The 12,081-nt window shown below is 40.8% G+C and overlaps 1 protein-coding gene across 33 annotated transcripts in view; it reads right to left on the minus strand.

Moving 5' to 3' along the window:
* MYT1L (myelin transcription factor 1 like) overlaps positions 1-12,081 on the minus strand; it is a 770,605-nt gene that overhangs the window by 72,082 nt on the left and 686,442 nt on the right. For all 33 annotated transcript variants that reach the window (XM_069728021.1, XM_069728020.1, XM_069728031.1 and 30 more), the window contains one exon: positions 8,569-8,819. In XM_069728021.1, the coding sequence (XP_069584122.1) occupies positions 8,569-8,819 (251 nt within the window). The remainder of the gene's footprint in view (positions 1-8,568; positions 8,820-12,081) is intronic.

The following is a 12,081-nucleotide window of genomic DNA, read 5'->3' on the forward strand; positions in this document are numbered from 1 at the left end:
CATGTGTCTTTTCTTATGTTGATCTTTGATCTTTATTTTTTTATGTTATGTTATGTTAAATTAGCAGTTCATTCACCTAAATGTCAATTACGACATCTTCAATTATTCAATAGATCTCTCCAAAATAAATGTCTTATGCTGTAATGCCACCATGTAATTAAAGAGGCTATTCCCATCACAAGAACGCACTGTTGCCTTCAGACTTTGACTGACACTGCCATTGTAGTAGATAGCCATAGAGCTCGCATTAATGGTATTGTTTATATGTGTAGGTTTTATTTAGTTCATTCTTCTGTTTTTCTGTGTGAATGGAGGCTGTGCTGGCATTCCTGAATCTCTACGCTGTGTCACCATATGGAGCTCTTTAAGACACAGCAGAGGTATTTTGCCTTAGAAGCAATGCTTATATTGCTAGAAATCAAGTCCTCTAATAGCAACTCATACACCCTTATGGGTTGTTCCATTTACTCGTTTCTCTGAACTCATTAACTATCTATGTGATGGATCATTATTGATAGAATGAAATATATTATTGACATAAAAATCAGAGGGGGGAAATAAAAAGACCTGGGATAATAGTCAGTTCCTAAAGAATTAAGGCTCTAACGTTCAATAGTCCTACTTGTGCTACAGGGTGTAATTAACCCACGAATACGGCTATTCGGCCATATGCTTGGGAAAATTGTTGGACCAAACTATTTCTCCTTAAGGGGTTTTCCCAGGCCTATAGTATTGATGACCTATCTCCCGGATACAACACAGTAGGAAGTTGATGGGAGTGCGACACTCAATGAAGTTGACCTCAACAACCTGTCAGCACTGAAGAAAGATAAACTGATAGATGAGACTGCCGGGTGTCAGACCCCCTTCCTATCAGTTATCAATAACATAAGCTTGTATGTATGTATAAACACACACTGGATCAAAGTTGCCTTAACTTATTGATCTTGGCAAGATTGGCCATTTAATCTGTGTAGGAACCTGCCTATACTCCCTCTCCAGTATTGGAGAAGAGAAAGAACCAGCAGTTTAAATTAAAAATCTCAATCCTTTTGTTCCTGCATGAGAAAGGCCACTGTCTTCTTCTCTCTCCCCACTGAAAAAACACAGAGGGTTGGTTGTCGGGGAGTTTGGAGAGAGTGCTGTTGACTGAATGGACATTTGCCTAAAAGCAATGACATAATTAAACCTTGTCGACTCCAGTACAACAACTCCAACAATCCTCCCCAACTAACACTCTTGGCTCCAGGGCTCAGATGTGCCTGAAAGTGTTATACTTGCCAACAACTCCAACAATCCTCCCCAACTAACACTCTTGGCTGCAGGGCTCAGATGTGCCTGAAAGTGTTATACTTGCTATATGTAAGCCCTTGCCTAAAAGTAATCTAAGCTTTACAGGCACTTTGACTCTTCTATTACTAGGCACTGTCTGATCGACCATGAGACCTTCATCAGACGTTGACCCATGGAAGACCCCAGCAAGGTATCGGAAGCACAGCACTATATGAAAAGCTTGTCACCATACTCTAGTAACTTCATTTTCCTTCTGATTTATTGCTGATATTATCTCCATGGGGCAATTCGTCTGTCCGATGAAGGGATCAAGGACCGAAACGTCACATGCAAGTTTGGATTGCCTGCACACTAAAGAGCATTCTTTTGCAAATACATAAGTTTGGAGTTCCGGGGTCTTTTTCATCTACTTACATTAAAGAAATTGTCCACTACTTGGAAAACCACCTTCTCATAACCCCACGGTAGGCTTTGATAAAATAAAAAAGCATATACTTGCTTCTCATGCCAACGGCATTCCAGCAGTGTTGGTACTCAATCTCCCCAAATTTCTCATGTGGATGTTATGACGTCCCCGCCCGACAAATTGAACATCAAGAGGACGTCACGGCTGCATCTGCTCTCGCTTCCTCATGATGTTCGATTTTACAGAAGGCGGAAACAGTGAAGCCAACATTGATTGGGTGCCGGGCTCATGTGTCCTAACAACCGAACAAGAGCCACAGGAACGCTAGTAACGACACTGCTGGTATGGTGCCAGCACGGAAGGGTAGTATAAGCTTTTTTATTTTATCAGCACCAAACATTTAGATCAAGAAGGGGTTGCGCTAGTAGTGGACATCAATTTTAAGTAATATCCTTGCTGTGCACCCAACAACTGTGAAGAAGTGGAGTGCTGTGTATCCTGCCCACAGTCTAATTTACAAGGTTTCATATTTATTACAAAAGGAAGAATGGGTAAGCTACTACCAAATATGTGTGAAAAAAAAAACAAATATGTGTGTCAGCGTTTTACTGACTCAGAGAACAAAAGGATGAGCATGAAAAAATTCAACATGTCCGGTCACAGTCTTTCCCGTGACAACAGATGGCATGGAACTATCTTAAGTAATACATTGGTTGAGGGCTATTGTGGTCATAGATTAATTTTCATTTTTTTTCAATGGAGTAAGGAATTATGCGTTCATCAATATGCAGAGGAGATGCATTCAAAATACTTATGCGATGGTGCAACAGCAGACGCATCCAATGTACAGTTACCGTGTGTAACCTCTATTACTTATTCAAGGCTCTATATCATTTCAACCCCGGTAATAGAGGTGGTTGCAACAAGGTCAGCTCTACATAAGTGCTGTACATTTACAAAGCTTAAGTGTTACCCGACAGTACTCTAAAATAAAATAATACTCTGCGTTACGTTATGTTGAGCTGTAACTTCTACAAGCTAAGCTTTTCAATCATAAAACACATCAAGGCAAAAGACACAATTATGAGATCGATGAGATCATATTAAAATTAAAGTACAGACAAAATGTATCTGCAACTTCAATGAAGGACATATATTGGCACATGTATTCTTTCATACATTTCCTATATACATTACTTTATCCTTTCATGTTTTCTTCTTCTTTGATAGAATCTATGGCATAATAACTCATATTTCAAAGTTGCAGGTTAAAATATTTCACTCAAAAATTTTGTGACTTTTGCCGTTTTCATGTCATTCTAATTCATAATGAGCTGGGGCATTCCCTATGCTAGAAATCTTACTCCAGTCAGTCTGGGACTTGAGTAATAATTTTGGCGCCCCCCTTATTAAGACTAGCCATAATCTCTACCTCTTTGGTAATTCCTGGCCCCAGTTCATGCTAGACAGCCCAGGAATTTACAGGTTCTGGAGGCTTTTTGCCTAGAAGAGTTGGCAGCTTTATCATCTGAGAATATAAAGAACCTCATCCACAACTACCACAAAAGACTTCAAGCTGTCATTGATGTTAGAGGGGGCAATACACGGTAGTAAGAAATGGGGTATGTGAAGTTTTGATCAGGGTCATTTGGATGTTTTGGGTTGTCATTATGATTTAAAAAGAAAAATCACAGTAGTTTGCACAAAATGGCTTCACCCATCCACTAACCATGAGTGAAGAAAAAGTTTTGGTGTTATCATTAATATTCTCTGAAAAAAGGCCAAGAAAGCAAATATTCTGCTGGGGTATGTAAACTTTTGAGCACAACTGTAACTATTATACTGTTAGGTGAATTTCATTAATATTTTCTATATTTTTCTAGACTTTTTATATAGCATCTCATTCCCTTCACTTTTTACTTGTTGCCACTAAACAGTACATTTAAGAAGTCTATCACTTTTAGTATTACCTGGATTATGGAATAACATAAAAGGTGTCACCTAATTGGATAAAGTTCATAATTCACACAATTGTGTAAGTGTTTTACGATAATTTATTTGTTACACAGTTGTGTTTTCAGTTGAAAGGTTATGCATTGGGTACGATATGTTCACAAGTTTTTTCCATGTTTTTTTGTGTTGAAATCATTAAGATGAATTAAACTCCAATCAATCATAACACGCAAATTTAGAAAAATGTCTAAAAGAAAAACTATTGCCCATAGTAAGCAATTGTAACATGGGGTGGGATGGCAGCCTTGGGTGAGGCACTCATCTCCTGTGCCCCAGCACTTTACAAGAAAATGGGGGTCCTGGCTGAGTGTGTGGACTTGTGTTGTAGGGGTAGTACGTCCGTGCAGGCCACATGTAGCTATTGACACTGGTTTGCCAAGACCAGATGTTAACCAGTTCATAAAAGGAGACCACCAATTAAATTTAAACTTCTTTCTACTGAAGATAGGAGGCATTTATCTTCACAGACGATTCTTTAACCACAAGCAACATGAACACACATCTTCTTCCCTGAAAACATTCTATCTTCTCCGTTTACTTCTTTCACTCTTTGCACAGCCCAGCACACTATCTTGGGAGCTTCCGTTTTCCTTTGTGGGGACCTCATGGGTCTAGGTGTAACGTTATGGCCCCTTTTCATCTGTGGGGACCGCATGGGTCTAGGTATAACGCTATGGCCTCTTTTCCTTTGTAGAATCCACACGGGTTGAGGTTTATCACTACGGCCTCTTTGCCTCTGTAGATGCCACATGGGTCGAGGTGTTATGCTATGGCCCCTTACAGCTACTCTCAGTTTCCACTCCACAAGAGTCATAAACTCCTTCCTATAGAAACACTTCCTGTGATTTCTCCGTAGGAGAGGATGTGTCCCAATATGACAACACTTGACATTCCATATTGTAGACACTTAGTAGCTACAATGACATACTTATTCTTTTCATTTTGCTTCCTTTTACTTTTGCTTTCCGTTATCTCTCTAATGGAGACTCTGTACGGTCCTGCTAGGCTTCCTGCCCCAGGCCCCGATATTTTTTCTCTCACTCTTTGTCCCGATTCCAGACTGCTACTCGGTACTCTTCTTTGCTATCTCTTCTCCTACAGGTTCTTACTATCTGTTCCTGTAGTTCTTCTCTTCCCACAGGGACACACACTGCATCCAGCACTGCTCTCACGAGACCTGAGGTCTTTGCTCTGCACCGTCTGGGCTCTTTCTGACTAACTACAGTACCAGGAAGTCCTTTCTGATCCTGCTGCATAGCCCTTCTCTCCTCTGGCTAAACTCTGGACTTACCCTACCCTATCTTACCCTTCCCACTGTTTGGTAGTGGGAAGACTATAACAATGTTACTAAGAGAAAATAAACTTAGGCACTCAACTTTGCGGAATTTTATGATTTAATGTAGTCATCAAATTAAACGTTTCGGCCACAATAGACGGCCTTCTTCAGTAACAATGTGCAGGGTTAGAGATATGCGTGAATGATCGCATGTAAAAGTGTCCCACATCAGCACTGTAGCAGAGTGAATCTGCAGGGAAGCGAAATGTACAAAGACCGGGTAACCGGTAATGCCCAGGTGGGTGGTGTGCCGGCGTGGCAGTCAGAGACGCGGTATCCACCGCTAGTCAGAGTTCCTATAACAATGTTATTGACATCTTGTTGTGACCATTATGCTTAGATCACATAACATTATGTATCGCACAGTACACACTAAACACAGTACACTGTACAACAATACATGAAGACTTCTCAAGGGGCATGGGTAATGTGCCCACCCCCGTACACAATCACAGCACATTTGTAGAGTTGGTGATTTAAATTAGTAACTAATTTTTCATTTTCTTGTTTTAGGATTTTGTTTGACATGGAAACTTAATAAACTTTGCAAATCTCTTTCCCCAATCTATTTACCTGCCTTTAGCTGCATTAATATCAGAATATACTCATTTGGAGTACAGATGATGGCAGTGATGGGTCAGCACCTGTCTCCTCATCTGAGTTTTGTGATTCCATGGAGCTAAACCGCGGCTTTTCAGCTATTTTTCCTGAGTTCAAGGTGTAATTTATAATTAGCTTTTGCATTTTTTTTGCTAAAGTCAGTGTTTTGCAGTAATTAAGACTAAATGAAACCTGTATCCTGAAAGAATCCTCAGTGAAAGAACATGAACTTTATGCATGTTCACGTTGCACCATCAAGTCATTTTTGTTTTTTGTTTTTTGCTCCAATTGCTACTGTACCGCAAAAAACAAAAAAATTTTGAGAGCACCATGCGAACATTCCCTTAAGGTCTGTATAGATTTATTGCCATTATTTTAAGTATTATTTTTGTAGTTTAAAATTGGCATAATATGGTCTGGCAAAGAGACACCTACAGCAACCAAAAGGAGGTGTAACAATGGTTAGAACCCTTAAGGTCCCCAGGAAAATGGAAAGTCCCTGGTGTCTGATGGTTATTGGAATCGAGGGAGAGAGAAGAGAGATAGGGACACCCAGTAATTCCCAGTAGATGTCTTTCTTTGGTGGGCAGGATCCCTCTCCTGCTGGAAAGAATAGGCTGCCCAGCCATTCTCCACCCTTTATATCACTACATGTGAGACTACTGCGACCCCTATAGCTATGCCATTGGAGCACTCTTTGTCAGTACTGCATTATCAGGCTTTGGTCCGACATCTACCAACATGATAATGTTTCAGCATTTAAATAAGATATAAAAAAGAACAGTTTTCACATTTGAATTGTACTCTAAAACAAACCTTTATACACTCACTTTGGTAGATCTCTTTTAAGTGGTGGTAACTAGATAAATTGTATACACTCCTCAAAAAATAAAGGGAACACTTGCGTAACACAGTATATCTCCAAGTCAATCACACTTCTGTAAAATCAACCTGTCCAGTTATGAAGCAACACTGATTGTGAATCAATTTCTCTTGATGTTGTGCAAATGGAAAAGACAACAGGTAATAATAATAATAATAATAATAATAATTTTTATTTATATAGCGCCAACATATTCCGCAGCGCATAGGCAATTAGCAAGACAACCCCTATAAAGGAGTGGTTCTGCAGTGGGTGACCACAGACCATTTCTCTGTTCTCATCCTTTTTGGCTGTTGTTTTGTTCACATTTGCATTTTGTCATTTCTCTCACCCGTAGAGGTACAGTACAGTAGCATGAGGCAGTGTCTACAATGCACAGAAGTTGCTCAGGTAGTGTAGCTCATCCAAGATGGCACATCAATGCAAGCTGTGGTAAGAAGGATAGCTGTGTCTGTCAGCACAGGGGAGGCATATCTTTGGAGGGCTGTGCAGCCCTCCATGTGCGCGCCAGAGGTACCCTGACTGCCATTAGATACCGGGATGAAATCCTCAGACTCATTGTGAGACCATATGCAGGTGCAGTGGGCTATGGGATCCTTCTGATGCATGACAATGCTAGGCATCATGTGGCTGAAGTGTGTCAGCAGTTTCTACATGATGAAGGCATTAAAGCTATGGACTGGCCTGCCCGTTCCCCAGACCTGAATTCAATCGAGCACATCTGGGACATCATGTCTCATTCCATCCACGAATGCCATGTTTCACCACAGGCTGTCGAGGAATTGACTGATGCTTTAATCCAGATCTGGGAGGATATCCCTCAGGTGAACATCCACCGCCTCATCAGGAGCATGCCCATGGGTTGTAAGGAGGTCATACAGTTATATGGAGGCCACACACTACTGAGTATCATTTCCTTGTCTTGAGGCATTTCCACTGAAGTTGGATCAGCCTGTAATTTGATTTTCCACTTTGATTTTGAGTATCATTCCAAATCCAGACCTCCATGAAATGTTAATTTTGATTTACTTGATCATTTTTATGTTTTATTGTTCTCAATACATTTCACTATGTAATGAATAAAGATTTGCAACTGGAATATTTCATTAAGCGATATCTAGGAAATTATATTTTAGTGTTCCCTTTATTTTTTTTAAGCAGTGTACTTACCTATATTTATGTTGCAAAATTTTGGAAATCACACATGAAACAAGCTGAAAATGCCCTGGTACGTCCCCAAACATCCACATGTTGATGTGATTTTGCTTAGCACTACCCTTTGATGGACCGGCTTGTATGACTGTCCCACACTTCCCAGTGGGCGGTGTTTCCAACTGATTCTTAGAATGAACATGCCACCACAATACATCCATGTACCCTCTGTGTAGGTAACTGCAGTGCAGAAGAACTGGTCTTCAATGGAGTCATGTTGTAGTTCCCTACGTAGCAGGTCAATGGGGGTATTAAAAAAACCCCGTAAAAAGAGATTCTTCTTCCTCATTCAAGCATTCTTCAGGAGTCCTAGCAATCAATATGTTAGCACATCTTATGTGTAGGGTTGGTGCAAATCAATTTGCACGATCTGGTTCATTGGCTATGACCATAAACTCTGGCTGCTGGATGAGAGCCTTGAGAACCACTTCTTACTTGATGACATCCACAACTCCAGCTCTTCCCTTGATTAGCTGGCCGATGTGCATTATACCATAATGGTGAGGTCACACCAGGCTGGCTATTCAAAAGAAGAGCTGTGTATGCCGGGAGGCAGGAGGCCATTTTCCAGGTTTCCCCCTGTAGGACTCAGATTATTGTCATGACTGATGGAACAGGTCATGCGAATCAATTCGTACCAACTCTACTTATGATGAAAATATCTTTAGTGGCTCCCGATGAGTAGACACATTACACACTTTTCTATGTAATAGTGCAATATTAGTTAAACAAATAAAGTATTTAAAGTATTTACCCTTGAATACCAAGGATTGATTGCATGACGACAGCGGGTTTACAGTAGGTGCACATAAACATCTTATTTACCCTGTTGCAGAGATCTTGAGGTTTGGTAGAGAGGTTTTGCGGCATCTCCCTGCAGCGAGTCGATAGGTTCAGGATTGCAGTGGCAGCCATGTGTGCGGCTTCCATATCATGGGAGTAATCAAAGCTGCTTTTGCTACACGTACTGCTGGCGCTGCTGCCTCCGCCACAACTCATATTGCTACTGCTGCTGCTGGGGGCATAGCTGCTCGTTGTGCTGCTTGTTGGGCTGGAGTTCTTACAGTAACGTTTCGCTGTAGAAAAAACATGTATGAAATCAATAATTACAAGACTACATTAGTCCTCTACAGTGATCACACCCTGACTTCATTCCACAAGATGTCCCACGCTCTTCCTTCCTGAAGGTTTTAGAGCAGAGATAGACGACCTATGGCGCGTCACTTCTTGTGGAATTCTGGATTTTGGCACAAAAAAGTCGTAGACTGTCTGAGCAAAGAATAAGAAATACCAGAAAAAAAAATGCTAAAAGGGACACCCAAAATCTTAATCACATTTGCTTTGGGGTTGAATGCAAATTTTGGTTTCCTGTTATTTGCCATTTCGGAGCTACCTGATACTCTTTCATGGGGTAGAGTGCTGTATGATCAGGTAGGTGCCTCCATTGGGGTATGTGTTTTCAAGGAGATTTTTCGAGGTGTCCAAAAACTACAAGCTTTCTAGTAGAGATGAGTTAAAGGGTTTGTCCAATACCTAAAATGCTCTTTATAAATATCTATTTTTTAACCACTTTTGTAATTTTCTTTATTTTAATATTTTCTACTCTTCTCACTACATGTGGATTTTTACTTTACTTTCTGTGATATTTTGTTTGAGAAGAGTCTCAGATGGGGCGTCACAGGAGGATGTCCATGTAGTCACTTCCCCACAGCTTCTAACACCTTGGCAGGAACAGGACATCATCACATCATCCTGTAGTGGTGATGCAGTCATTTACTACAGCTTCTTTCATCACTGTCCACGGATGACATGCGTAATCAATCACAGTTGTTGACACTATAGGAGAGGTGAGCGCAGCGCCGGCACACTTCTTCTGCCATCACCAGCCCACAGCGTGTTTCTCTGAAATAGGATGTCATCAGGGGCTGTGATAGAAGCTGGGAGGAGACTATGTTGTCACTTACCATGCTTCTATCACTACACTGAAATAAATTGTCATCAGAAGCAGTGCTTGTGTCACTCTGGTGATTGATGTCATCAGAGGGCGGCGATGAAAGAAACTGTGGGAAGTGACTGCAGCGCCACCTCCTGATGACGTCCTGTTCTGGGGGATAGACAATACGGGGAATTGACTGCAGGACCATCCTCCAGTGGCGTTCTGTTTGAGACTCCTCTCAAGCAAAACATCACAGGAAGTAAAGTGAAAAAACATATAAAGGGAGCAGAACAATATTGTATCATACAATTATTAGGTTCTGTAGAAGGACGTAGATCTGGGGATTTATTATGATGGAATATAGGCTGAACTGGATGGACAAATGTCTTTTTTCGGCCTTACTAACTATGTTACTATGTATGTTACTATGTTATAATGAGAGCTGTGAGATATTTTAAAATAAAAAAATGACAATGACAGATATTTATAAAGGGTATTTTAGGTATCGGACTACTCATTTAAGGAATCGCTCCTTCTTTGAGTAGTTTTCCTGAAGCCTTTTTGGAACTGTTTTTTTTTAAGTATTTTTTGCAGTCTTCATAATTGGACAGTGCCTAATTTGGAGCATTTTCCTTTAGGTGATGCATCGAAAAATTTCATGCATTTTTTTGCCACCAGGCATTTTTCAAATCTTGCTGCAGTAAAAAAATCTCAAAACACCTAACTTGACTAGCAAGGCATTTTACAATAGAAATTAAAAATGAAGAATATTTATAGAATTTGTTGAGTGTTCTTTAAAGGTGATGTTTAGTCTAAATTGATAATTTTGCAGTCACTCTGTGTGACTGAAGACTTATGAATCCCACCAGTGCATACACTGTGGGCTGGGAGGATTCTCCAGTTTATGAGCGGAACCGTTGGGTAAGTATGCGTTGTACATACTCCCGTCCACAGCCTGTCTAGTGTATGTTCTTTTCAGTGAACTTTATGAACGTCTGATTGTTGGACCGAAATGTCATTCTGAATTGCATTGATGAACAAAAAAAATTCTCTTTTCTTCAGCATATTTGAGTACCAAGTTTCACATCCTACTTTCCGGCATACGTAGCTCTTCTCTTGATTAACCAGCGAGGCACGATGCTGCCGCAAGCTAGATAATGAAAAGGAGACCTTGTATGCATTCATAAGGTGGTACTTAAAAGTTCTATCGAGCATCCATGAATTACTGATGTGGCTGATGAACTTGATCTTGTACATCAATTTCCACCATCTTAAGGACCTAAATTTTATTTATTTTATGTGATGGGTGCTGTTTAGTGATGAGCGAATATACTTGTTACTCGAGATTTCCTGACCACGCTCGAGTGTCCAACAAAATAGCAAATGGCCGACAGCACATCAGACATGTGGATGCATGTCCTAACTCCACTGGACCCCCATGGAAAATGTACATACCGAGAAAACAATGAAGGACAGCATCCAATCCAGGTGAAATGTTCAAAAAAAGGATTTCTTTATTTGCCAAAGTCTTGAAAAAGACCCTTGTGGTTGAAACGTTGCACTTTGGCAAATAAAGAAATCCTTTTTTTGAACATTTCACCTGGATTGGATGCTGTCCTTCATTGTTTTCTCGGCATGCTCGGGTGTCCTTTGAGTATTTTTTAGTGCTCGGAGATTTAGTTTTCATCGCCGCAGCTGAATGATTTACATCTGTTAGCCAGCATAAGTACATGTGGGGGATGCCTGGTTGCTAGGGAATCCCCACATGTAATCAAGCTGGCTAAGAGATGTAAATCATTCAGCTGAGGTGAGGAAAACTAAATCCCGAGCACTAAAAAATACTAGGAGAACACCTGAGCGTGCTCGAGAAATCTCGAGTAATGAGTATATTCACTCATCACTAGTGCTGTTTAGTGATGAGCGAATGTGCTCGGATAAGGTGTTTCTCAATCATGCTCATGTGCTAATCGCGTGCTCAAAAATATGTTCGAGTCCCCGCAGCTGCATGTCTTGTGGCTGTTCAACAGCTGCAACACATGCACAGATTGCCAGTTTGTTAGGCATTCCGTGAATGTGTTGCAGCGGTTGAACAGCCGAGAGACTCTAATATATTTTTTGAATACGCGATTAGCACCAGAGCATGCTCGGGAAACATGTTATGCCAAAATAATTACAGTGTGAGCACTGCTCAAGAAAAAGGCCATTCACTGCTCTTGCTACGCCTTCACACAGAGCAGTAGACAGGCTCAGTAGAAAGTCTATGAGCCCACACACCACTCATGCACAAGCTCATAAACTTCTAATTGAGCCCGTACATCGGTCTGTGTGCACGCTTAGGTAGAAGCGCTGCAGTCTTGCTTACATACTCTCACATCAGACTAGTGTTTTGAGCAACCAGTTGG

This window comes from Ranitomeya imitator, chromosome 5, assembly GCF_032444005.1.
Source record: "Ranitomeya imitator isolate aRanImi1 chromosome 5, aRanImi1.pri, whole genome shotgun sequence".
NCBI lineage: Eukaryota > Metazoa > Chordata > Amphibia > Anura > Dendrobatidae > Ranitomeya > Ranitomeya imitator.